Consider the following 27,348-nt stretch of genomic DNA (forward strand, 5'->3'; position numbering starts at 1 on the left):
GACACTTTTTTTTGACCATTGCAACACATTTGTTTAAATAACTTAATCATAGCCATGTGGGTGATGAAATTTTGGGGTGTAAAAAGTACAAAAATAATAAAGTGCTGTAAAACTTCAAACAAAACTTTAGTTTTCTCCAGATTTCAGACATACCCCCCCCCCCCCCCCAGACTTCTCTCGAGTACCCCTAAGGGTACTCATACCACTGGTTGAGAAACACTAGATTAATGGACACTGGATTCAACCCCTGGTGTCTTACACTAGTCACTGTTTCTGTAATGTAACTACAATTGGTAGCTGTGATAGCAAGTGTACCCTGCCTATGTGGACTGTGCAGCATTTGCAATCCTACCCTGAGTTACACAAAGAGATTTCCCCCATTGCACTGGGAATGGGTCTCAAGGTTCCATTGAGACTCCGTCTCCTGCTTGATCTTGCTGGGGGCTTTGCTGTGCTTGTCTCCTGCCCTCTGGACCCTCGGCTACCATCACCATCTGGGAACCCCGATCAGTGCAAGCTCCGTGGAATGGTGAGATCTCTCTCTCTCTCTCTTCCCACCCCAACTACCTCTCTGGAAAGCCTCCTGACCCTGCCCTAGGTAATCAGTTCTATAGTTGGCTAGCCCTAACACTCATAATCAGTTTCAGTTTGTAACTATTTTGTGTGTTTGGCTACCCCACATATCCATATCTATATTCACTACCTGGAAATAAATACTTTCATGGTTAGCCTGGTTGCTTCTCTCTCTCTCCCTCTCCCTCAGGGGGGTTGTTTTGGCTTCCCCATTCGCTCTGCAACAACACTTCTTGTACTCAAGCTAAAGATCCCTGTCGTGCCCAAAATCCTGTGGGGTTTGCTCATCGGGTGGTTACCAGAAGAAAAGGCTTTGCTGCCCCCTTGAGGAGGAAGGCAAAGAGAAAAGGCCTGAGACCTGGCTGTACCGGCGGCGGGGGGGGAGGGGGGGGCCTTTAAGCATGAGCCACAAGTAGCCTCAATCAGCAGCCACACAAAGTTCCTGCTGACCTGATGCTCTGCCTGAACTGGGTCCGGGTGGCCTTAAATGCAAGTTAGTATCCAGTCAGAGTGGATGCTTTCTTTCAAAATAGCTCAGTGCTAGTCTGAGGCACATTTTGTGTGTAGACGCTTACTTTGAAATAAGCTATTTCGGAGTATTTCTTCCAGACTAGCTCATTCCGAAATAAATGTGCCGTGTAGACAGAGCCCTTCTGACCAGTCTGGTGGTAACTATTGTAACAGTTTTTCAGCTATAGGCAGAATTGGCACTGGGGCTGATTGCAGGGCTGGGTCCTGGATGCTTATGATTTGGTTGTGTGACATAGTTACCGGAAAGAATTTGTTTTGGGTTGAAGGGTTGTCTGTAAGTGAGAATAAGCTTTTCCCCCAAGGCCTCTGAGAGTGAGGGGTCATTTTCCAAGATAGGTTGTAGATTGTGTATAATGCATTGGAGGGGTTTGAGCTGTGGACTGTGGGTAATAACAAGTAGAGTTCTGTTATTTTCTCTTCTGGGTCTGTCTGCATGTCTGGGTACTTTTTTGGCTCTATCAACCTGTTGTTTCATTTCTCCAGGTGGGTACTTCAGTGTTAGGAATGCTCTATATAGATCCTGTAGGTGTTTGTCTGTGGGATCAGAGCAAATCTAGTTGTATCTTATGGTTTGGTTGTAAACAATAGACTGAGAAATGTGTCTGGGATGGAAGCTGGAGGCACGAAGGTAAGTGTAGCGGTCGGGGGGTTTCCGGTATAAGGTGGTGGAAATTTGTCCATTATTTAATTGTACTGTAGTGTCCAAGAAACGGATTTCCCATGTGGACTGGTCCAGGCTGAGGTTGATGGTGAGGTGAAAGTTGTTGAAATCCTTGTGAAATTCTTCAAGCGTCTCTTCCGTGGGTCCATATGATAAAGATGTCATCCATGTAGTATGAGGAGAGTAAGGTTGTTAGGGGACGAGAGCTGAGGAAATGTTGTTCAAGGTCAGCCATAAAGACATTGGCATATTGTGGTGCCGTGCGGGTGCCCGTGCCTGTGCCTCTGACTTGAAGATAGGGCTGTGCTGCTGACTTGTGTCTTCGAGCTGTTTCGATGTCCATTTGGTGGTTGGTTTCTAGCACAGTGCCCCAAAGATCCACTCTAGGGCTGGTTTTGTTCAACATCTATTAATGACCTGGCTGAGGGGATGGATTGCACCCTCAGCAAGTTTGCGGATGACACTAAGCTAGAGGGAGAGGCAGATACGCTGGAGGGCAGAGATTGGGTCCAGAGTGACCTGGACAGATTAGAGAATTAGGCCAAAAGAAATCAGATGAGGTTCAACAAGGACAAGTGCAGAGTCCTGCCCTGGGGACAGAAGACTCCCAGGCATTGGTACAGGCTGGGGACCGACTGGCTAAGCAGCAGTTCTGCAGAAAAGGCCCTGGGGGTTACAGTGGATGAGAAGCTGGATGAGAGTCAACAGGGCGCCTTTGTAGCCAAGAAGGCTGATGGCATATAAGGGTGCAGTAGGAGGAGCATTGCCAGCAGATCCAGAGAAGTGATTACAGGGGCGGATGAGAGTTTTGCGGGGCCCAGGGCAGCACAATGTCGCGGGGCCCCCTTTGGAGAAAAAATAGAAAAAAAGGCATCAAATGCGCAAATGTAAGGCTATTTTCATATTACATGTGAATTGGGTAAATTTGATAGAAACTTAATTTAGTTGGATAATTTTATTTTAATTATATTGCAATTCATTCTTAAACAAAATCCTGCATCAATTACAAATTTTCATTTGTATTTAAGTCTATTATAGCTGTCTAGCTCTTTTGGCAGCACATTCTTCAATTATATCATTAAAGTCCATTTCTTTACACAGGTCGTTTTCAATCGATATAATTGAAAGACCTACAAAACGCTCCTGGCTCTCAGTAGATCTTAAGTAATTCTTCATTAGTTTCAATTTAGAGAAACGTCTCTCTGCCCAAGCTACTGTCACTGGACTAGTTAGAAGTATCCTAAGAGCGTTATAAATATTAGGACATATGTCTTCCATATTGTTTGAACAAATTATTTTCAAACAATCATGAACTGTAATACAACTCTCTCCCCTTTCTTCTTCTGACCTGCCCCCCTCCCCTCAGCACAAGCCCCTTCCTCTCCCACCCCTTTCCCCTATTTTTCCCCCTTCCCCTCCCCCACCTTCTGCCTGCCAGTTTGCGGGGCTGGAGTCTGTGGAGCCGCTCCAGCAGCTGGCCCAGGGCCATGAGACCATAGTAACCACAGAGCTCGAAGCCCCAACGCTCTGGGCGGGACCCGCACGCAGAGGCACCGGAAGCCACATTTATCCTCTGGGCTCAACATCCCACCTGCCTGGGAAATGTAGCTCCCCAGAGCAAGCTGCACGTGGCCAAATTGGTGATTCCTGTGTGTCCGGGGCCATTGACTCCTAAGAATCTATCACCTCAGTAATGCCAACTCCTTTAGAATGGAGGCTGTGATTATCCAGCACCAGCTGAGGTAGAGCAGGCACTTTGTGCACGTGTGATATATTTTTACCAAAACGCCTGCCTGCCCAAAGGTTTCTCAGCTTTTTTTATAAGCCTCAGAGGGGGGAGCTGAGTTAGTCTGGAACAGGAAAAACTTAAAAAACAACAAATAGTCTAGTAGCACTTCAAAGACCAACAGAACATGTAGATGCCTTCATGGGCAGAAGTGGGTTGTATCCATGAAAGCTTGCGCTAACATCTACATGTTCTGCTAGTCTTCAAAGTGCCACTAGATTATTTGTTGTTTTTTAAGTTTTTCCTTTTTTATAAAGTACTTTTTTGAAAAAAATTATAAGTACCCCCAATGCACACCCCCCTCCCATAGAGCCAGGCACCCAACCCATCACTCTAGCCCAATGCCCCACCCTTCCCGCAGAGTTAGGCACCCTCATTTCCTTCTCCCCCATCCTAAAGCACCCACCTCTCCCACAGAGTCAGGCATCCCAGTCCTTCCCCATCCCAATGCATCTACGCCTCCCCCAAAGCCAGGCACTCCTAGCTCCCCCAAATCCGCGTCCCACAGAGTCAGGCGCCAGAAGTAGGGAATGGGTAACCCTACCTTTAAAATGGCCGATTGCAGTTTGCATAGCCTGCCAGTCGCCCCCGGCTCGCTGCAGTGCGTGGGGCTGGACTCCCACCCCAGCCCAGAGCCACCAAAGATCGGGATTCCAGGACGTGCACGCATCCTGGTTTGCTGTGGCACACACAAGTGACCTCTCCTCCAAGCTCTCTCTCTGGCCCGCTCACTTTCTTCAGCTGCGTGGCCCCGGCTTTTGAAGTGCCCACGCAACTGCGGAGCATGTGCAGCAGTTTCGAGGAATGCCGGGCAGCCCAGCTTTTGATGCCGCGGCTGCCAGCGTCTTCTTGTGGGGATAGGGGGACGGGCTTTCCCCGTCACACCCCTCCTCCTCCAGCAGCCGCCAGCCGGCCTTTTTGAAACATTAGGGTGTGCCTGGGCACGCCTATGGGCACAGGGCCTATTGAGGCCCGAGGCAACTGCCCTGCTCGCCCTACCCTATATCCGCCGCTGAGTGATTATTCCCCTTCATTCGGCTCTGGAGAGGCCACATCTGGAATACTGTGCCCAGTTCTGGGCCCCCCACTACAGAAAGGATGTGGACACATTGGAGAGGGTCCAAAGGAGGCGAACCAAAATGATTGGGTGTCTGAAGCACATGACCTATTAGGAGAGGCTGAGGAATTTGGGCTTCTTTAGTCTGCAGATGAGAAAAGGGAGGGGGGATTTGAGAGCAGTCTTCAGCTTTCGGAAGGGAGGTTCCAAAAAGGATGGAGAGAGGGTGTTCAGAGTAGCGATGGATGGCAGAACAAGGAGCTCAAGTTGCAGAGGGGGAGGTCTAGGTTGGATATTAGGACAAACGATTTCCCTAGGCAGGTGGTGAAGCCCTGGGCTGGGTTCCCTAGGGAGGAGGTGGAATCTCCAGCCCTAGAGGTTTTGAAGTCTCGGCTTGACAAAGTCCAGGCTGGGATGATTTAGTTGGTCCTGCTTTGGGCAGAGAGCTGAACTCAATGACCTCGCAAGGTCTCTTCCAGCCCTAAGATTCTATGATTCTTTGATTATAGAAAAAAGTTGAGATAGTCCATTAGGTTTTGTTGTTTTCCTTGTTTAGGGGTTTGGAAATCATGTCTGAGCTGGTTCATTGTTTTTCTTTTTGTAACTAAGGATTACAGGCCAGAGGCTTCCCCATGTCTATTTCACTCCCTGGCTTTTCAACACTCAGGGTATGTCTAGACTACAGGGTTTTGTCGACAAAAGTGGACTTTTGTCGACAAAACTATACCTGCGTCTACACTACCACTGAGTTCTGTCACCATAACTTCAGAACTCAGCAGTTTTGTCGATGGCTGTGAACCTCATTCTACGAGGAATAACGCCTTTTGTCGACAGAAAGCATTATTGCATCTACACGTTCCATCTGCAACTTGCTTTGTCGACAGAACTGAATGTAGTCTAGATGCTCTTTGTCGACAGAAGCTTTGTCGACAGTATCTGTCGACAAAACTTCTGTCGACAAAAGCCTGTAGTCTAGACGTACCCTCAGTGATTTACTATGTTTGCAGCAGTAGTTTTGTTTTGTTAATAAAAATGTTTTCCTTTTTGCTTTGATTAACTGGCATTGGTTGATGGTTGCGTCCTGAAACCTACATGTCTGATTATCCAGGAGGAGCAGAGCCCATTGTTCTCTGCGGATTCCCTCTGTTTGTTTTCATCAACTCCAAGGAAAATGGAGGCTGGGGTAGGGGAAGAGCTTTGCCTTAGGGCGGTGATTCCCAATTCCCTTCTCTGGAAAAGGGTTTATTTGATATTTGTTTACTCACTTGGGTGGTGCAGCGTTTTCTTTTGGATCTCAGGGAAACTGCGACCGGACAAGTTTGTCTCTGGGGAGTTACAGAGGCAGGTTCTTACAGAGTTTATTGTGCTAGCTGACCCCCGTCTCTACACTTGACGTGTCAGGTTGGGAAATTAAACCATGACAGATGCTCTCAGTGATGTTCCTGGCATCACTTCCTGCATCAGGACACAAATAATCCCCAGTTCACCTGGATGTATAAACAGCTGTATTTAACGGAGGCATGTAGTCTAGACACACCCTAAGAGACCTGATCTCTCTGTGGGCTCTTGTGGAACATCAGGGCCCCTACAGCTGTCTCTTAAGGGGAGAGACCAGGGGTGGCTCTATTTCAGTGGTTCTCAAACTATTTGGCCCCTGAACCCCCAGCTCAATGTAAACCTTTCCAGCTGCTAATGGAAACTCACCATTAATTACATAAATATGAGCAAGCCATTTTGCTAGCACGGCAGGTAGGGAGAATGGGTTAATTTAAATGATTGAACAGATCAAGTGTGTTAACTCATGTTAGTTTTTCAAATTTCATTTTAAATACAGTAAAATATTAATTTATCTCCAACACAAAAGATTTCAATGTTTTCTTTATTTATGGCAGGGCTGAGGAACCTTTTTTGGGTTGGGAGCCACTGACCCACAGAAATATCAGTCGGGGACCACACAAGTGCGAAGCAAAGAAACTCCTCCCAAAACCCCCATCCTCACAAAGGTGGTCCCTAGCTGAGACACCTCACTCCTCTGGCACTCCAGCCCCAACGGGGCGAGGGGAAGGGCAGGGACTACTGAGGGTCCGGGCTTCCCATATGCCAGAGTTGCTTTTTTGGTGGATTTTATGGACCCCCTTATGTTTTGGGGTGGAACAAAACTATGGGGTTCAGTGTGCAAGACAGGGCTGCCAGTGAGTGGGATAGGGATGGGGTATAAGAGCTGGGAGGGAGGTGGGGGGCAAAAGGAGGGAGAAGTTGAAAGATCTGGGTGTGAGGTAGGGATGGGTGCAGGAGTAGGGTGTCTGGCCAGGTGGAGGGAACAGGAGCTATGGTGGATGCAGGAGCAGGATGGGGGTAGGGCAGCGGTTCTCTTACTTTCTGGGCTCTAGAGCCCTTTACATGCGTAAAAATTTATGAGGAGCCCCAGCGGCCCACTGAGTGTATGTGTTGTACCTATCGATGTTGGCCACATTAGACTTCCAAATTTTGCACATATATTTATCAATTCATGTGGGTTTGATCCATAAATAATAAAAATCAAATCATTTACTTGTACAATACTTTTTTATTCAGATTTTAAAACACAACATTTTTTATAAGAAAAATTACTGCATTTTGCCCAAAATCAAAACCAATCATTATTTTTAGTGAGAAGAGTGGGCTTACTTTCTATTCTTACAAAGTTCTCCAATGTCTGGCTTGATAGAAGAAAGTTGGATTCGCATGTCTGCTTCTGCATCCAGTCTGTTGCGGTATTTAGTTTTAGTTCGAGGTGAGTCTCAATTATGCTTTTGAAGGCTTTCCAGTTTGTCAACCTCGCAGAGCCCCTGGAGATGTCTCGTGGAGCCCTGGGGCTCCGCGGAGCACCGTTTGAGAAATACAGGGGTAAAGTGTTTGGCCAAGGGGGAAGATGAAGAAGCAATCTTGGGGTACAGGTTGGACCTCCCTGGTCCAGCACCCTCGGGACCTGACTGGTCCTGGATGAGCAATTTTGCTGGACCTGGGAGGTTATTTCAGGCCCCCTGCTGCCACCCCACACTGGGCTTCATGGTTCCCCCCCACCCCTGTAGTCCAGCTGAGCAAAACATTGGTTCCGTGTCCCCCAGCCCAGCTTACCATGCACTGCTTCTCCGTACCCCCTCCCCAGCCCAGCTGCCTTCCAATGTCAGCACCCGCCCACCCCTCTTTCCCCCACCTACCCCATGCAACCAGCCTTTTGCTGTGAGCAGGGGCATGTACTTGGTGCGGTTCACCCCCGTTCCTGACACTTGCCCCTTCTGGGGCAAGAGGGAGACCCTAGTGCACATCTACCTTGAGTGTGCCAGGTGACAGCCCCTCTTTCGGCTCCTCCAGAACCTCAACAAGAGGTTCCGGCTACACTTCTCTCCTCAACTCTTAATTTATGCACACCCCATCTGTGGCCCCACAAAGTCATGGGACCTCCTGGTCAACCTCCTCCTGGCTATAGCCAAGATGGCGATTTATAAAACCAGGGAGCAGAGGTTGGCCGAGGAAGAGGCCTGCGACTGTGGGGCTTATTTCTGCTCCCGCATCCATTCATGCAACCAAGCAGAGTTCCACTAGGTGGCATCTGCTGGCTCTCTCAAGACTTCGGGGGGTAGTGGGCGCTGTCCGGGGTTCTCTGCTCTGTGTCCCCATCTGGGTCCCTCGTTTTAGCCATTTGACCTTGTTATAGCCTGTTCAGCTGACCAGCACCCAGTGACTAAAGGGTTAACTAATGTCTCCCGTACCTAGCCAGGTATTGGATGGCCAGCTAATAACAATGCAGGTAGGAATTTGAAACTGGAAAAGAGGAGTGTTTCTCTGTTTCTTTATTCAAGATTTAGAGTGGTTTCTTCCAAGTCTGAAGGAGATGGGAGACCTGTCTCTTTCTAAGAACAGACTTCTTACAATGTGTAGGTAGGGAAAAGTTTAGATAGTCCCTCAGGATTTTGTTGTTTTCCTGGTCTGGGAATTTGGAAATAATGTCTGAGCTTGTTAAGTGTTCTTTTCTCTTTTGTAACTAAAGCTGCTAGCCAAGGGGATCCCAATGGCAGCTCTTTCCATCTAGCCAATTTACTATGCTTGCAACTGTAGCTTTCTTTTGATAATAAAGGATTTTTTCTTTTTTCTAATTAATTGGGATTGGTTGAGTTTTGTGTCCTGGAAGGTCTGTCTATGTGTATCCACCTGCCTGACTGAGGAGTCAGCTACCACACATTGCAGCTTGTTTTTCTCTTTTCAAGCTCTTTGGGGAAAACAGAGCTTGGGGTGTCCTCAGGTTGGTTTTGAGTGTCCACCCGTTTGTGGATTTAAAAGTACTTGATGGTGACAGTGGATTCTCCAAAATCTGGGTATTAGGATTTTGGGGGGAGTTTTTGTACCGTAGCCTGTAAAATACAAGGTTTTGGAGTACTCTTGCGGGCCCCAAATTCTGCATTCATTGTGCCAGAGTGGGGAACAGCCTTGACAGACCTCCACACCCATCTCTGATTTTCTTTTTTTTATCCCCTGGAATCAGTTGGTGTTCTGGGTTCTGTGGATTGTCTCCGTAGGCTGGGGGGGAGGACTTTTAGATGTGAGTGGGCTAATGCTTGCTCACCTTCCCAACTCCATTAGGAGTACTTTTTTGTAACCTTCGGCTCTTACCCTGTCATAATGCCTAGAGATCTGTGAGACTTGGCTCTGCATGTCATTCAGATGAATAGAAACCTAAAATGATAAAAAAAAATTGGGTGGCACCCGGGAAATGGATTACAAACTGCCTGACAGCTCTCCAGGTGTCACTGTAAATGGGGAACAACTTTGGGCAGCTGGGACTGGCTGTGTTTGAGCTTTGCGCTGCCCGCAGAGACTGGGTGCTAGGCCTCTGCTATTTAACATTTTCTATCCATGCAGAAAGCAGCAGATCTTTACATTTGCAGATGACGTACAGAGCAGGGGAGCAGTAAATAACGACTAGGACAGGTCAGACATGCAGATCACATGACAAGCTGGGCCCAGGCGGACAATACATGTTGTTATATGTTACAGTATCAATGCCTGCAGCTAAGAGCAAATCATGGGAGTCCTGGTGGCTAATACACCGAACAAGAGCTCTTGCCTGGAAGTTAATAAACTTGCTTTACTGCTGTGCCCACTCCTCCAGGCGTCCCTGAGGGTATGTCTAGACTGCATTCCTCTGTCAGCCGAAGGATGCAGATTAGGCAGGTCGACATTGCAAATGAAGCGGGGATTTAAATATCCCTTGCTGGAGGCATAAGGGATCTGTCAAAAAAGGCTCTGTCTCAACAGATCCCCCTGTAGACTGCTGCTTTTTGCTGACAAAGTGCTGAGTTGGCAAAACGTGGTGGCCATTTTTATGCAAATGAAGTGCGGGATATTTAAATCCCCACTTCATTTGCAATGTTGACCTGCCTAATCTGAATCCCTCTGCCGACAGAGGGATGCAGTCTCGACATACCCTGAGGCTACGTCTACACTGGCCCCTCTTCCGTAAGGGGCATGTAAATTTCAAGAGTCGTCGTAGGGAAATCCGCGGGGGATTTAAATATCCCCCGCGGCATTTAAATAAACATGGCCGCCGCTTTTTTCCGGCTTTTAAAAAAGCCGGAAAAGAGCGTCTAGACTGGCCCCGATCCTCCGGAAAAAGCGCCCTTTTCCGGAGGGTCTTATTCTTACTTCAAAGTAAGAATAAGACCCTCCGGAAAAGGGCGCTTTTTCCGGAGGATCGGGGCCAGTCTAGACGCTCTTTTCCGGCTTTTTTAAAAGCCGGAAAAAAGCGGCGGCCATGTTTATTTAAATGCCGCGGGGGATATTTAAATCCCCCGCGGATTTCCCTACGACGACTGCTGAAATTTACATGCCCCTTACGGAAGAGGGGCCAGTGTAGACGTAGCCTGAGTGTATCCCGCTGACTATGCCAGATGTTGCTCTATCAGGAGGCTCGGATACATTCTGTGAAGCCACGCCAGATGCATAAACATAAGGGCTGTGTCTACACTGGCCACTTATTCTGGAAAATCATCCGCTTTTCCGGAATAACTTGCTAGCTGTCTACACTGGCCCCTTGAATTTCCGGAAAAGCACTGACGATCTACTGTAAAATCATCAGTGCTTTTCCGGAAAAACTATACTGTTCCCATTCGGGCAAAAGTCCTTTTCCGGAAAACTGTTCCGGAAAAGGGCCAGTGTAGACAGCACAGTAGTCTTTTCCGCAAAAAAGCCCCGATCGCGAAAATGACAATTGGGGCTTTTTTGTGGAAAAGCGCGTCTACATTGGCCACGAACGCTTTTCCGCAAAAAGTTCTTTTCCAGAAAAGCATCCTGCCAATGTGGACGCACTTTTTCTGAAAATGCTTATAACGAAAAAGATTTCCGTTTTAAGAATTTCTGGAAAAGGGTGCCAGTGTAGACATAGCCAAGAGGTTTATTGCCAAAGCATAGTACGCCTTACAGCTGTCACACATTACTAAATATGTATTTCTCACTGCGGAGAAGCAGGCAATTAAGCAAGCAAGCGAGCAAGAATCCAATGCTTATGCCCCTTTGGCTACAGACGGTCCTGGACATCCACATGGCCTTAGATCCACAGGTAGGGCTGTCTGTTCAAGCAGTGCCTTTTAGCTGTTTTATAACCCTTTCTTTCTGAGAGGCACAAACATGCACAAGCAGATTCTAGCAAGAAACACCACAGCTATCCAATTCCTACACATGTCCTTGTTACCCCAAAAATATTCTCACTGGAGACCATCCAGGGTTACACTTGTATGGGTTTATTTCCACTAGGTAAAATTAAAGAGAAGAAAGCAGCCACCAGACTAAAGAAGGGAGAACTCTCTCTCTCTCACCCACACACTCAGACAAGCAAGCACCCCCCCCCTTCCATTCATTCACACCCATTCATTCCTGCCCTCAGGCACTCACACACTTACACAGACATATGGGTTGCAGAGGGAGCCAAGGCATGTGAATCCTGGAGGGTCTGTCTTCTCTTCATGGCTGTGGAAGCTGGTCAGGAGGAGAGACACTGGAGAGGAGCTTCTCCGGAGCAGGGGAAGGAAGAGAGTCTCACATGTGCTCCTTCTCTTTATATAGTGTCCAATGGCTCCTGTGACTCATTCCTCATCAGCAGAGGGCAGGCCCAGACTTCCCTTTATCCAGCAGGGAGCATGCCCAGACTGTCAGCAGGGAGCATGCCCAGCCTTCTTCAAACACACTCTCATACTCATGCTCTCTCTCCATTCACTGGGGGAGACTGCAGCTCAGGGAAAGTTCCAAGCACGGGGCTGAGAGTTACAAAGATCACAAAGTTGCAGCTCACAGTAAGTTTCTGAGAGTTTTATTTTTCATTCAAAACTGCAGGAAGCATTTATAATAGGCATGCAGAATCCAATGTCCTAAATTAGTATTTGACCATCTGAGTTGATTAACTAAGATTACTAGAGTTAAAAAAAAAAAAGCCCTTGAGCTTGCAAAAGGTGGTGTGGGATTTTAATTATAGAGGGAAATCATGCACTGTAATGGGTTCTATTTGAAACATGGGAAAGTCCGTCCTGCAGGAGGGACGACTGGACCCATGTCCAACTAATTACTGGGGACAAATAATGACAAACAGGGCAAGAAGTGCAGGCTAAAGGTTTATAACTAGGGAACCGGATGGGGACACCGAGCAGAGAACCCTGGGCAGCGCACACTGGTCCTCGAAGCTGACAAGGGAGCCAGCGGACACTGCCCAGAGGAACTCTGCCCGGATACATGACACAAGGGAGGAACAGAAATAGGCCCCGCAGTCGCAGGGAACCCCCTTGTCCAGCATCCTCCTCCTCGTGTTATATAGAGCAGCTTTAGCCAGTGCCAGGAGGAGGTTGATGAGGAGGTCCCGCGACTTTGTGGGGCCACAGATAGGGTGTGAGTAGATGAACAGATGGGGGGAAAAGTGCAACCAGAACCTCAATAAGAGGTTCTAGAGAAGCCGGAATAGGGGCTGCAACATGGCGCATTCAAGATAGGCATGCGCCAAGTTTTCCCTCATGCCGCAAAAGGGGCAGGTGTCAGGGATGGGGGTGAACCGCGCCAAGTACTCTGAGAGTTACACAGATTATAAAGTGATAGAAATGTAGCCGTGTTAGTCTGGTGTAGCTGAAACAAAATGCAGGACTATGTAGCACTTTAAAGACTAACAAGATGGTTTATTGGTGATGAGCTTTCGTGGGCCAGATCCACTTCCTCAGATCAAATAGTGGAACAAAATAGTCACAACCATATATACCAAAGGATACAATTAAAAAAATGAACACATATGAAAAGGACAAATCACATTTCAGAACAGAACGGGGATGCAGGGGAGCAGGGTAGATGTCTGTGAGCTAATGGTATTAGAGGTGATAATTAGGGAAGCGATCTTTGTAATGGGTAAGATACCCAGAGTCTTTGTTGAGACTCACGCATAGAGTGTCGAATTTTAGTATGAATGACAGTTCAGAGGATTCCCTTTCAAGTGCAGATTTGAAAGGCTTCTGAAGAAGGATGCAGGTAATTAAGTCGTTGAGACAGTGTCCTTTCTGGCTGAAATGGCAAGAAACTGTTTTTTCTTTGTGATCCTGTCTAATATCTGTTTTGTGGGCATTGATCCTTTGGCGGAGTGTCTGAGATGTTTGTCCAATGTACAAAGCAGATGGACACTTACGGCACATGATAAAGTTTGACAGAGATCACAATAAGTTGCAGTTTAAAACCTTAGACCTTACAGTTTGGTGTAGTTTCAGAAAATCCATGTATATAAGTCAAGTAAGCTCAGGTGGAAGCTTTTTTATGCAACAGTCCTTGGACTTAATTATCTCACAACTTTGTTTATGCAGCTAAGGAGGCCTTGAGCCAGCTCATCACTGGTTAGAACCGGCCCACTGCTGGCTCCAGCTGAGCCATCTGCAAGAAACAGCAGGGGTAACTAACGGTCACACCTGACAATGGGGATGACCGAATGGGCGGGGCTGTCATGGGGCTGCCCCAGTGGTGAGAGGGGAAAAGGGAACTTTTGCAACAGAAACCCCAGCTCTCCCAGTGATTTTAAGGGGCAAAGATCTGGGCAGGGAAAAAATCTCCCACCTAAAGCTGGTGATTTCCAGGCCTTGAATGTGGCCAGCACCAAGTGGCTCAAGCAACAGAGATTCTGAGGCTCTGATCTTCTCTCCACCGCCACCCCTTTAGACTCTAAAATCTGGAGGCATAGTCCCAGAGGCTATGTCTACATTACACTGCTTTTCCAGAGCAATTTGCGTAGCTTTTTCTGTTTCTTTTTTTGAAAGAGGCTTTTCCAACATATGGCCTGTCTACACTGGGCCAAATGTCAGAAAAAAACTCTTTTTCAGAACATCCCTCCTGCCTCGTAAAACGAGGTTGACAGGGATGCTGAAAAAGTGTGTCTGGTTTTCTGAAAATTTTTTTGGAAGAGAAGAAACATTCCCTGGATGCAGCAGAGTTTTTCCAGGATAGTTCCTGTATCCCGGAAAAACTCTGCAGTGCAGATACACCCAGTGAGAGAGAGAGAGAGAGAATTAGTTAGTATTAGTTTAAACTCCTCCTGGGTGACAGACACTGAACTGAAAAAGCTGTTTGGCTGCCAGCATGAGAGCATCCACACTCGATCAGTTCAAATTCACATCTGGGCTTATAGGAAAAAGCTTTCGCACAAGGAGAAGGCCTTTGGCTTCTCACCTCCAGTGACCATTGACTCCAGTGGAGCTACAGCCCAATGACCCCAGCTGGGATCTGCTCCATTGACTTCAGGGGAGCTATGGCCCATTGCCCCAGATGGGATCTGCCCCAGTGACCCCAGTGGAGCTATTACAGCTGATTTGCCCCCGTGGAGGGACCTGGTCCATTACTGTGGGTAACATGCTCAGACACTGAAGCGCTGGAGGAGCCCAGAGGGACCCAGGTAGACAGAAGCGGGTTCAATACAATTTTATTTCTCTTGTATGAATGTCAAAGGGAAAGCTGCTTTGTGGGGTGGAACCGCAGAAGCGCTGAGTCGTCACCACCAGGTCTCCTTCCTTAGGGCGCTTTGGCAGGTTGGCAACGATCCCCCTGGACGGCTTATGGGGCTGGAACATGGGACCCCTGCAGGGAGAAACACGAATCTTCCCTGCGTGGAGTCCAAGGCCGTGTCCACTAGACAGGCCCCTCCCGTGCGACACCTGAATTCTAGATGCTTTTTTTCCCTTCTGCCTCCAGGGCTTTGCTCAGCACCCGCCGGGTATCGTCAGCCACAGAGGCCAAGCCCTTCCACAGCATGAAGTAAGTGGCGAGCAGCGCCGCCCCTCCGGACACCATGGCCCCGAAGATGGGGAGACGCTTCCACGAACACTCTTGTACCATCACTGCGAATCCCACCGCATCCACCAGCAGTCTCAGGGCCATCATGGGGGTCGGTCCCAAGGTGGACATCACAGCCTTCAGCTCCTCCACCGGTTTCCCAACCTGCCGGGCGAGTGCGGAGAGGGACCTGTTGTCCACCCCGAAGCGGCTGTAGTAGCGGAGCAGGTGCTTCCAGAAGATGAAGAAGGTGCCCAAGAAAGCGAGGCCTGGGAGAGGAATGGCAGCGAGGAGACAGGAGAGAAGGGCTGGTTTCCAAATTTCCCCCTCCAGGGCGGCTTTGTTCCGGATGATGATGGGGGAGGCGACGGCCGGCAGGCTGAGCAGGAAGGCGAGTCTCTTCAGGCCCGGCAGGTCCTTCTGCAGCGTCTGCCGCAGGAGGGGAAAGTCGTAGCTGTCGGGTTCCCAGGAGGACACGACAAAAACCTGCGGGTGGCCCACTCCTTCAGCGGCCAGGCCCCTCCGGCAGTCCTCCCGGATCTCCTGCAGGATCCGCTCCTCGTTGTAGCTGGAGGGACGCTGCCGCCGGGAAGCCTCCAGGTCCATGTCAGCTTTGGAGCGCACAAAGTAGAACCTCTTGCCCATGCCCTGGATCTCGCGGGCCAGCTGGGCGTGCGCGGCGCGGAAGCGCTGGGAGCCGACGAGGAGGAAGAAATCGAATCGGCCCAAACTGAGCTGCTCACAGTAGGTGTTCAGAGGGAAATGGGATGTGCCCGCCCCTGGCAGGTCCCAGAGGGTGACGCCTGGCAGGACAGGGTCTCGATAAGCCATTGTCTCCGTCACGGTCTCTAGCATCCCAGTTTCAGCAGCACCTTCATCACCAGCACGCAGCCCCCGCAAGGCGTTGATGAGGGAGGACTTCCCGGAGCCTGGCTCCCCCGTGATGGCGATGTGGAGCGTGTGGCTGTTGAACGACTCCGGCGTTCTCTGCTGCACGTCGGAAATCGCATCTGTCAGGCTCCCTCGCGAGACTGTGGCTTGGAAACTTGCGAGAGCCATGGTGCTCGGTCTGCGGCAGAGCGGGAGAAACATTTCAGCCCCAAGTTAATGCTCCCGCTGGAAAATCCTGTGTTGACAGCACATAGCTTATGCTGGCAACGTCAAGCCCGTGGCAGTAAGGAAAACACACATTTGTTGTGACCTGTGTCACCTTAACTCTGCTCCTCACACATCTGGCCCAGGCACGGAATGAGGCAGGGCCAGTGTGAAAAAAAACCCCAAAATCCTTTCATGGCTGTAGTCATGATTTCATGTTTAATATAACCGTGCGTATGAATCCGGCCCGAGATCAGCCCCCTTTGTGCCAGGCACCGACCAGTCCTGGACCAAGATCAGGGCCCCATCATGCCAGTGGCGGCACAAACCACTCCAAAACCAAGGCCCCTGTCGGGCCGGGTGCCCAACTCGCAAGCAGAGGCAGTGGGTTCCATGAGCCCGTGGTGTCCCGGCACCAGGAATATTACCCGCTGGGAGCCAGGCTCCATCAAAACTTGCTGCCTGCCCTCTCCTGCCTCCCCCCCGCATGGTGATTTACAATATCTTGGAGGCTTCCGCCTGCTGCTTGCTGCCAGGGCTGCTGGCCTGTGCATCCCTGCGGCCCAGGGTCTCTGCACGCCGCTCCCAGCATGGAGATCCCCTCCCGCCCCACAGCCAGAGGGGGGTGCCCCCAGGTAGGCGTGGCATCCCCACCGCCACCCCCTCCCCCTCAGCCTTCTGTGCACTCCACTCCCTCCAGAGCCTGCCCCCTCTCCCTCGTCCTGCCCTAAACTCCCCATAGCCACCCCCACACTCTCCCCCACAGCCTGCAGTCAGGGCCCCACCCCCTCCCAGAGCCGGCTCCCCTCCCCTCCCCAAACTCCCTCCCTCCCTCGGAGGGGTGCGGGGTCTGGGCACCACCCGCATTCCTGCCGCTGCGGCCCACGGGGGCCTGGCCAAGCGCGCAGACACGGAGACAACCGGGGGGGGGGGGATCCCGGTACCTGCTGCCCTGCGGGGCGCGGGAGGGGCCGTGAAATGGCAGAGCGGGGCAGCCCCCCCCCCCCAGCCGCTTCCGGCCGCTCCCGCCTCCCCCCGGGGCCACTGGACGCGGAGCGCCCCGCTTCGTGCGCCCTGTGCCGGCTGCGCGCCCGGGCCAGAGCGCGCCGGGATCGGGGCCGGGGGCAGCGCGCAGGGACCGCGCGGGGCGCTGAGGAATCCCGGCCCGGGGACCCCCCGCTCCAGCTACCTTCCTCCGGCCGAGCTGCGCGCGGGGGAAGCGAAAGCGAAAGCAGCGGGGCTGCCGGGCAGGGGCAGGTCCCCCCCCCCCCCCCCCCCCCCCCCCCCCCGGCCGCGGCGCTGGCAACGCCCCGCTTGGGGCATTTCCGGGGGGCTCGCTGTCCCCCCCCAGCAGGTTTCACACACACCCCACCAGGGTCCCACACGGGCAGCAGGGTCCCGCGCAGGTTGTGTGTGCGGTGGGGGGGAGGCCACACACACACACACACACACACACTCACACACACATACACACTCACCCCCCCAGGGTCCCGCGCAGGTTGTGTGCGGTGGGGGGGGGAGGCAACACACACACACTCACACCCCCATCCCCAGGGTCCCTGGGGGGCAGCGTCACAGCCCCTGTGCTGGGGCCAGGCCAAGCGCTGGCTGGCCAGCCCGGGACTGGACCCACTTCCCCCTGCTCTAACCACTCCTCAATCCAGCCCCGTCCCCCTGCCCTGGGCGCAGCGCACACTAGGGCAGGGCCTTGCCCACCCTTTGGCCCTGGCCCCCCGCTCAGTGCTCAATGCAAACCTTTCCCAGGCCACCCGCTGCTACTGACGTAAATACCCCCCAGCCACGGTGCCAGGCCGCAGCCGGGCAGGGCGCTGTCGGTTCACCCGTAGGAAGGGGGCTATTCCTGGAAATCCTTAAACCCGTCGAAGCGCCTCCACTTTGTCGGGTTAGTTCATCAAACTTCATTTAAAAACCCTTCTCCTGCGGGACAGAGTGAGGCCACCGCGTCCCGCAGCCCCCCCGTGCTGGGCAGTCTCGCCTCCCTTTGCCCTCCTCCCCCCCTTCCCCCCCGTGTGCTGGGCTGGGCCCTGCGAGGCCTCAGAGCGCCCCCTCTGCAGCAGGGAGGAGAGGGCGGGGTCTCGGCCCTCCTCGGCAGCCAGGGGGTGAATGTGGGGAGCCAGGTGTGGTGGCCAACAGCAGGGGCAGGGTGGCCTCTTCTGGGGTTCTGGGTGGATTTTGTGGCTCCCCTTGGATCTGGGGTTGGGCCAAAAATGAGGGGTTCAGTGTGGGAGCTGGGGCTGGCAGTCAGTGGGATAGGGCTGGGGGTGCAGGAGCAGGCAGGGAGCAGGGTGTCTGGCTGGGGGAAGAGGGCAGGAGCAAGGGAGGGTGCAGTGTGTGGCCAGGAGAGAAGGTGCAGGAGTGGGCTGGGGGTAGGTGTCTGCCCAGGGGGGAGGGTGCAGGAGCGGGCTGGGGGTGCGAGGTCTGTACATGAGGGGAAGGGGGCAACTTACCTGCCTTTGTGCCCCCCTCTGCTCCCAGGCACCTACGATTCCGGCCAATGGGAGCAGCAGGGAAGTGTCCAGTCAGCACTTCCACACGCTGCTGCCCCCCCAGCTGAGGGAGAGTGGCAGCCCTGGAGCCGCTTGCGCTCCTGGTGGGGAGACTCAGGGCTTTCTTCCCCACCCCCCAGTGGGAAGCCGGCGCTGGCTCGCCAACCTCGTGGGTGTGTGTGTGGGTGGGTGGGTTATGTCAGTGAGAGCCACTGACTTAAAGGCAGCAGAACTTTATGCCCTTGAGCAGCGATCACATTGAAGTCTTGGGTTTAAAGTGAAACAAAAGGTGCAGCACTTCAAAGACTAACAAGATGGTTTATTAGGTGATGAGCTTTCGTGGGCCAGACCCACTTCCTCTAATCAAATTGTGGAAGAAAATTGGCATGACCATGTATACCAAAGGAATATAATGAAAAAAGTGAACACATTACTAAACTGACAAATCAGATTTAGTTTAAAGTGACACTTACGCCTTTTGTTATCGCACTGGGGGTTAGCAGTGTTAACCTGTGGGACTCCCTGCCACTGGGAATCAGCGGGCTTAACCCATAAGAGTGGCCATATGGGGTCAGACCAAAGGCCCAACTAGCCCAGTGTCCTGTCTGCTCAGAGAGTCCAATGCCAGGTGCCCCAGAGGGAGTGAACAGAACAGGGAATCCCCAAATGACCCCTCCACAGTCACCCATTTTCAGCTTCTGACAAAACTCACCATATTTCCTGCCCCTGGGAACCAGTGGGGAAGCTGTGGGGTTAACCAGCAGGACTATATCTACACTCTATGACTATGGCCATTCTTGCGCAAGAACCCGCAGAGTGTCCACACTGCCTGCCTGCTCTTGCGCAAGAAGATTTACAGTACGGCGTCAAAAGAGAGGGCTTCTTGCGCAAGAGCTACGCTCTTTTCTAACAGGTGTAAGCCCTCTTGCACAGGAGCTCTTGTGCAAAAGGGCAGAGTGGACGTGCAACAGGGATTTCTTGCACAAGAAAGCCCTGTGGCTAAAATGACAGTACTATGCAGCACTTCAAAGACTAACAAGATGGTTTATTAGGTGATGAGCTTTCGTGGGCCAGACCCACTTCCTCTGATCAAATTGTGGAAGAAAATTGGCATGACCATATATACCAAAGGAATGCAATAAAAAAAAGTGAATGCATATAAAGTTGACAAATCAGATTTTAGAACAGAGGCAGGGTGGGGCGGAGGGGGGGGAAGGTTAGTGGCTATGAGATAATGATATTAGCGGTGGTAATTGGTAAAGCAATCTTTGTAAGGGGTGAGGTAATTAGCATCTTTGTTAAGGCCCATTTGTAAAGTGTCAAATTTAAGCATGAATGACAGTTCTGAGGTTTCCCTTTGAAGTCTGGAGATAAAGTCTCTTTGTAGAAAGATACATGTAGCAAGGTCATTGAGAGAATGTCCAGGCTGGTCGAAATGACAAGGAACTGTTTTTTCGTTATGAAAATGTCTGATGTCTATTTTGTGGGCATTGATTCTTTGGCGAAGAGTCTGAGAAGTTTGTCCAATGTACATAGCAGATGGACACTGTTTGCACATGATGGCATAAATTATATTTCTGGATGAACAGGAATATGTGTTCTTGATCTTCTAACTGACATTGTTAGGTCCTGTAATGGTGTCAGCAGAGTAACTATGTGGACAAAGCTGGCAACAGGGTTTGTTGCAAGGGAAAGTTCCAGGGTTGGTGTTAGTGGGGTATGTCCTGTGGTTGTTGGTAAGAATCATCCAGAGGTTAGGTGGTTCTCTGTAGGAGACTATGGGTCTGTGTCCCAGAGCCTCTTGGAGTGTGGTATCCTGTTCTAGTATAGGTTATAGGTTATTGAAAATGCGCTGGAGGGGTTTAAGTTGGGGGTTGAAGGTGATGACAAGTGGTGTTCTAGTGTTGGTTTTCTTGGGTCTGTCTTGAAGTAGATGGTTTCTGGGTATTTGTCTGGCTCTTTCAATTTGTTTTTTTTTTTTATTTCACCGGGTGGGTAATTGAGGTTTATAAATGTTTGGTAGAGATCCTGAAGTTTCTGGTCTCTGTCAGCGGGATAAAAGCAGATGCGGTTGTATCTAAGGGCTTGGCTATAGGGGATGGATCATATGGTGCATTCTGGATGGGAGCTGGAGGCACGTAGGTAACTGTATGAGTCAGTGGGTTTTCTGTAGAGAGTGGTATTTAATTTTCCATCTGTGATTTGTACTGTGGTGTCCAGGAAATGGATCTCTCGTGTAGAATGGTCCAGGCTGAGATTGATGGTGGGGTGTAGGTTGGTAAAGTCTCTGTGGAAAGCATGAGATTATCACACAATTATGGGATTAGGATCAAACTGCTCTTTGGATCAACTGATGTCAAACCCAGCATCATTACACTCCATATATGCGTGTGGCTAACTCTTGTGATGCCTGCAGTATTTGGATTTCCCACTAGAGATTCTGGAGTTGTATGATCATTGAAGAATTTCCGTTTTTACTTCAAAAAGAACTTTCTAGCCCTAGTTTTAGTGGTGCTGCAGAACGGCAGGAAAAGTTGCCCAGCACAGCCTCAAAACGGGAGACAAACAAAGAAAAATATTTTTTCAGTCTCGTGATGTTTGAATGCTTCTGGTTGACGCTACTGGGAGATGCTTGTTCCAGGGACCTCACTGATTTGTAGCCTTGCTGATACATACAAACACTCGTCGGCTTTACTTCTTCACATCCAAGGCGGGTGTGAAAGGCCACAGAGTCTGCTCCAGGCACTGGCCGGCCGGCCGTGCAGGCCACGTACTAAAGAGACACCAGCTGAAGGCAAAGTTGGTTGTGACACCGAGTTACATCCACTGTAGATCGTGGTGCATCTGGTTGGGTTTCCTGCATTAGATGTTTGGCTGCTCTAACAGTCCACCAGAAAGCCTAGAAACTTGACACTCATGGTAGGAAATTAAAGAATGAAAATGCTGCTTTCTTTTAGCTTGATTATTAACATGCGAGGTAGGGGGATTATGGTCCGATCTCCAGCTGGGATTGAGTATCTCATCCACGAACACGTCTGCTGATCACTGAAGCTTTTTCCTGCCTTCCCCCAAAGCCGTCTGCCGAACTCTTTCAGCATCTTCAGCCATTTCATTGACAAAGTGCAACATCATGAAGTAAGTGGTTGTAAAAGACATTCCTGCAGCTAAAAGGGGACCAGCGATTGGTATGTTTGCAATTAATGCCGGGACAGCCTTCTCCTTTAGCAGCAGTTTGATGACAATGTCTCTGGTTACGTCGCTTGCCCCGGGAGATGTGATAACAGCCTTCAGCTCTGCTATCGGTTTCCCACACTGCCTGGCCAGAGCAGCTAACGAGCCGTCGTCTAGGCCGAAGTACTTGTAGAAGCTGATCATGGAGCATAGCAGGAAGGCGATATCACAAGCGACAGGGAGCACTGGGAGAGGCACGGCATTGATTAAAGCCGACACCAGGGATATGAGCCACACCAGCTTCTGCAGAGAAGCTTTCTTCTTGTCGATGATGTCGGCAGACAGGTTAGGCAGACTGAGCAGGAAGGCGAGTCTCTGCAGGCTTGGAAGATCATCCCGCAAAGCCCTGAGCAGAGCAGGAGCATCGTACTGCGTGAAGTCACAGCTGGAGAGAAGGAAAATCTCAGGGTGGCTCATTCCTGCCCTTTGCAGGTTCTCCCTGCAGTCTGCCCGGAGTTGCTGCAGGACCATCTCCCGACGGAACGTCCTGGGGCGATCCCTTTCTTCGTTGCGCAAGTCGTCGTCCACCTTGGAGCGCACAAAATAGAACCTCTTGTCCATTCTCCCGATCTCCCGGGCCAGGGTGGTGTGGCTGCATGTGAAGCGCTCCGAAGCAACGATCATGAAGAAATCGTAGCTCTTGAAATCTACCTTGTGCAGGTACGTGCGTGAGTGGAAATCCGGGCCCCCAATGCCGGGCAGGTCCCACAGCCTCACCTTGGGGTGGTTCGGGTGCGGATAAACAGTTGGCTGCTTTGTCGTTTCTGTCACCCCAGTGGGGGCAGCCCCGTCGTCCTCCGCCGTCAGGCCCCGCAGGGCGTTGATGAAGGACGATTTCCCCGCCCCCGTCTCTCCCGTGACTGCGATGTTGACAACGGTGGATTCAAATGACTGTAGCTCTGCCTGAGCAATAGAAGCCACGTCAGCCTGCCCTTTGTCTTGGAAAAGAGCCACGAACTCCTCAAACACCTTTATGACATCATTGAACAGATCCTTTGGCTCCGACCCAAGATCCAGACCCTTCATGAGCGCAGAGATGGACCCCAGATCCATGGCACCTGCAAGGGAGCCCCTATACCCGAGAGAAGAAAAGAAAAAGGGGCATTTCAGGGAGTGTAATTGTAGCCTTAAAAACACACAGCGGCTCATGTAGCACCCTACACACGTGCAGCAGAGAGCCGGTTTCACTTCCACCAATGTATATGCTGAAAATTGCCGCCCTGGCTCCAAGGTGCTGATTAGAATTCGATTCTAGGCCAAAGTTTTGACAAAGAACATTGACGGCTTGTGTTTGAACAGCCAGAAACGTTTGGTGTCTCAGTGTCTACTGGCATCACTGTCTACCCACCCCCTCTCAGATTTTCTGATCCTCCATCTCTTCCCACAGCTGTGGACATGTAAATCGACACAAATGCGTCAAGCTCATAATTTTACACAACAGGGAAACCTGAAATCACTAGACATGCAATAAACACTCAAACCAAGATGTAAGCAGGGTCTGAACGACTACTTGCAGTGCACCCAGCTTCATGCCTGCCAGGTGTGAGCTGTAAGACTGGTTCAACCTATTTCCTTTCCCCCTGTTTTAAGGATAGACCTAAAGCAGACTCCATAAGGAGTCTCTTTGTTTTACCAGTGGAAGCAGGAATCTTTTGGCCATCCTAGGTGGCGGCTAAGTGTTGAAATCCCTAAGGCAATGTCTACACTGGCAGGTTCTTGTGCAAAAATGGCCGTTCTTGCGTAAGAACCCGCAGAGTTCACACTGCCCGCCCGCTCTTGTGCGAGAAGATTTGCAGTACAGCGTCGGAAGAGAGGGCTTCTTGCGCAAGAGCTACGCTCTTTTCTTACAAGTGCAAGCCCTATTGCACAAGAGCTCTTGTGCGAGAGGGTAGTGTGGACGGGCAACAGGAGTTTCTTGAGCAAGAAAGCTCTATAGCTAAAATGGCCACCAGAGGTGTCTTTGTGCAAGAGAGCGTCCACACTGCCATGGATGCTCTTGTGCAAAAGCACATGGCAGTGTGGACGTGTTCTTGCGCAAGATGTTCTTGCGCAACAACCCGCCAGTATAGACATAGTCCTTGGGTATATCGACACTGCAAGCTTTTGGTGCAAGAACAGCTGTTCTTATGCAAAAACTTGTGGAGCGTCTACACTGCACGTGTGTTCTTGCACAAGTAAATTGACAGTAAAGCGTCAGAACAGAGGGCTTTTTGAGCAAGAGTTATTCCTCTCCCCACAAGGAATAATCCCACTTGTGCAAGAACTCTTGCGCAAGAAGGCAGTATGGACGGGCAACAGGAGTTTCTTGCACAAGAAACCCCTATGGTTAAAATGGCCATCAGAGCTTTCTTGCTCAAGAGAGTGTCCACACTGCCATGGACGCTCTTGCGCAAAAGCACATTTCTTGCACAAAAGCACATAGCAGTGTGGATGCACTCTTGTGCAAGACATTTTGTGCAAGAACTCTTGTGCCAGTTCTTGCACAAGAAGCCTGCAGTGTAGACATAGCCTAAGAGCTGAATTCACTGGTTTGGCCTGGAGTCAGACCCATTGTGACTGGTGGGCAGCTGGTAGGAGCAGTGGCAGGTGGCCAGCAGGATGGCTGGAAGGAGCAACTGGTGGGCAGCTGGCAAGAGAAGTGACAGGCAGCCAGCAGGTTGGCTGGTGGAGCAAGTGGATCACAGGAGCAGCACAAAGGTGGCCTGGCCTTAGGCTCAGGGAGTGGAGTCATCAGGGTGACGTGTTGGGGTTCGCACTGACTGGACAGAGCTGTAAGTGGCCATTTGAAGTGGGGTACGGAGAAAGTTTGGGTAGGTGAATGGGACCCTTGCATGGTTGGACTAGTGAGCCTGAGGGGCAAAGGACATGGCTCAATCCATATGAGCTGGGGGGGGGGAGGGGGTTATGAACTCTTTAAGGTATTTTCCCAAGTTAATACCATGTGACTTCTCTCTCTCTTTCATTAGAAGATTCTTTTCTACCTTCAGATTCTGTGCTTGCCTCTCACAGGCGCCCAGGCTACTGGGTGGGGGTTCAAGCCGGTTCTGTGTGGGATGGATGAAAAGGAACCCCTAGATATTGAACCCAGCCCTGGTTGCTGCCAGCACTTCTTGGCTGAATGGTTACACTGACAGTGCTCTAACTTAAAAACCAGGTTCTGCAAAGCCTGCATTTGGGCCTTTTTTCTCCTCTGCGCAGGTTCCAGTGTAGCTCCAGGTTTCAGATCTCCGTGAGGGGTGAGCAGAGATGGCCGGTGTCCTTATTCCTTCATTTGCAGGCCTTCTAATTGACAGGAACTGCCATTTGATTTTGCGAAGAGGAATTCAGGGTCTGAACCCGCAGTTCTGTTTTGTCGCAGCGCTGGGGTAGCCTGACGGGGATTTACTGTAACTGAGACTCTCCCTAGTTCCTTGTACCTTCCCCCACCTCAGAGCTCCACAGCTCCACCTTGCTCCTGTCTCCCTCAGCCCCCCTCCCTGGCTTCAGCTCATCCCCCTTGAACTCCCTAATTTGCCCCCACAGCGCTTCTCTCCCCAGCTACCTCCAAGCTTCCTCTCTGTCGCAGCAGGAGCAGCCACCAGTTTTCTTCCGTGCGGAGGCAGGAGCAGAGTGCGGGTGTTTAGTTAGCGGGGTCGGACCCTGCCCGGCAGTGGCAAGGCTGCAGGAGAGACGCTATCTGCTGCGGGTGGTAGCTGCCAAACCACTGGGGAGGTGACTGCTCGGCGCTTCCCCTCGCCTAGTTGATAACAGCAGGGCCAGAACAAACCCTGGAAACTTGTTCCACTGGAATCCAGAGTTCAGAGCCTCTGACCCCAAGGGGAAGCTGGTTCCCTGTCACCAGGGTGGGGGGATGCCCGGGCACCTCAAGCCAAAATTTCAGACGACCTAGCAACCTGCCTCGTAAGCGCTGAGAGTCCTGCTGAACCTTGCGACCAATCTCGTCATCTCAGGGCCGAAGGGGGCAGCCGTTCGGTGCTCCACGCCACAGAACTCCCGTGATTTTTCCAAAATCGTGGACATAAGATAAGTGCCACAGCGTGTCAGGATTTCTTTAGTACCACGCGCCCTGCCAGAGAAAGGGAGCAGGGCTGTGGTTCCCCAGAAACGCCGCGCCATAAAAACAGTGAGTCAGCTCCCCTCCCCCACCACCCCGAGCTCCCCAGCCTGGGGAAGCCCAAACCGGAACCCTCACGGGTGGGGGTGGCTGGTCCCCAAGGGAATGCGGGGGAGGCGGGCTGCTAAACCTGCCTGGGCGTAAAGCTAATGGAAACTCTTAGGCTAAGCCTACACGGCCACTGTACTGCGCTGCAACATTCTGGCTCATAGGGTGAGAAACACGCCCTCCCCCCCAGCACAGCAAGTCCCAGCGCTATAACAGTGTAAACGGGCTCCCAGCACTGGCTGCTGCTCCCCTCCTGGAGGTGGTTTACTTAGAAGGCTGGGAAAACTTCCCCCCCACACACACACTCCAGTCATGGCCACGGTTCACTGGAATGTGCTGCCCTGGCTGTGCCCTTATTTTAGAAATGCAGCCAAAGCCCAAGCAGCTCAAATGCATCCAACCCCCAAGAGCCAGCAGCCCCACCCTCTGGCAGCAGCGTGGTGCAGTTGATCTGGGGACGTACCTTCCACAGACTGGACTGGTGCACCCTGCGTCCCGCTCCTGGAGCCCCTGCAGAGTCCGGGGAACCAATATTTGCAGCTGAAACAAATTCGGCGTTTAGGGAAACTCTCAGGGCTTTACTTCAGGAGCTGAACCCAGAGAAGGAACTGACTTTCCCCTAGCGATTGTAGAGGTTGCAGGGATAGTGAGGTGGTGGGTTAGAGCTGAAAAGGGAGAAGCTTTTTGTACTTAGGGGTAGGGCCAGATTTGATCCCTCCCCTACCGGAAACAGAGTTTAGATAAACCCTGTCCAGTTTTACTTTTCATTTCCCTTTTCTGTGTCTCAGCTGCAGGGTGAATCGTTCCTTCCGGGCAGCAGCCTTCTGCCACATCTGAAATCCCAAACTCTCTGCACACATTAACTACCTGGTGCATAAAGAGAAACATGGGAAATTGTTCCCTTGCCGAGATGTCTCCCCCTCTCAGAGATCAGGAGGGGGTCTGATTCTCTACCACAGAATCGTAGAACTGGAAGGGCTCTCGAGAGGTCATCAGGTCCAGTCCCTGCCCTCATAGCAGGGCCAAGCGCCATCTCGACCATCCCCAATAGGTGTCTGTCCAACCTCCTGTCATAACCAAGAGACCTGGAGTTGACCAGCAGCCTGGTGACTAAGGGGTTAACTATATCTCCTGTTCCTATCCAGGTATCTGGTCTGTCAATAGCAATGCAGGTAGGGATTTCAAACTGGGACAGAGGAATTTTTAACTTTTCCCTCCTTTGTCTGAGTTAGAGGGTTTCTTTCCCAAGAAACAGGGAGCTAGGAAGGCCCGTCTCTCTCCAAGAAAAGTCTTCTCGCAATGTGTAAGTAGGTTAAAGTTTAGTTAGACCATCAGGTTTTATTGATTTCTGGTTTGGGGATTTGGAACTGAGGTCTGTGCTGTTAGAAATGTTTTTTTCTTTCTTTGAACATGTTTTCCCCCCTCTCT

General features: G+C 51.1%; 2 protein-coding genes across 4 annotated transcripts; both read right to left on the reverse strand.

The window, feature by feature from the left end:
- Positions 1–12,828: 12,828 nt before the first annotated feature.
- On the reverse strand, positions 12,829–17,295 carry LOC102446549 (interferon-inducible GTPase 5-like). Of its 3 annotated transcripts, none has more exons than XM_075908281.2 (2): positions 17,210–17,295; positions 12,829–15,994 (listed from the first exon to the last, which is right to left on the reverse strand). In XM_075908281.2, exon 2 carries the CDS (start codon positions 15,982–15,984, stop codon positions 14,815–14,817), a length of 1,170 nt encoding a protein of 389 aa, XP_075764396.2. In that variant the 5' UTR covers positions 15,985–15,994; positions 17,210–17,295; the 3' UTR covers positions 12,829–14,814. The 3 variants fall into 3 exon arrangements, with proteins under 3 accessions (XP_075764396.2, XP_075764397.2, XP_089628935.1); XM_075908282.2 differs by lacking the exon at positions 17,210–17,295 and adding an exon at positions 16,965–17,191; XM_089772809.1 differs by lacking the exon at positions 17,210–17,295 and having other exon boundaries at positions 12,829–16,630.
- A 233-nt stretch (positions 17,296–17,528) lies between these two features.
- Positions 17,529–26,603, reverse strand: LOC102449248 (interferon-inducible GTPase 5-like). The gene is made up of 2 exons (XM_075908283.2): positions 26,384–26,603; positions 17,529–22,830 (listed from the first exon to the last, which is right to left on the reverse strand). The coding sequence occupies exon 2, from the start codon at positions 22,809–22,811 to the stop codon at positions 21,570–21,572; it is 1,242 nt and encodes a 413-aa protein (XP_075764398.2). The 5' UTR covers positions 22,812–22,830; positions 26,384–26,603; the 3' UTR covers positions 17,529–21,569.
- Positions 26,604–27,348: the final 745 nt, after the last annotated feature.

Source organism: Pelodiscus sinensis, chromosome 22, assembly GCF_052426305.1.
Source record: "Pelodiscus sinensis isolate ZL-2025 chromosome 22, ASM5242630v1, whole genome shotgun sequence".
Classification (NCBI taxonomy): Eukaryota; Metazoa; Chordata; order Testudines; family Trionychidae; genus Pelodiscus; species Pelodiscus sinensis.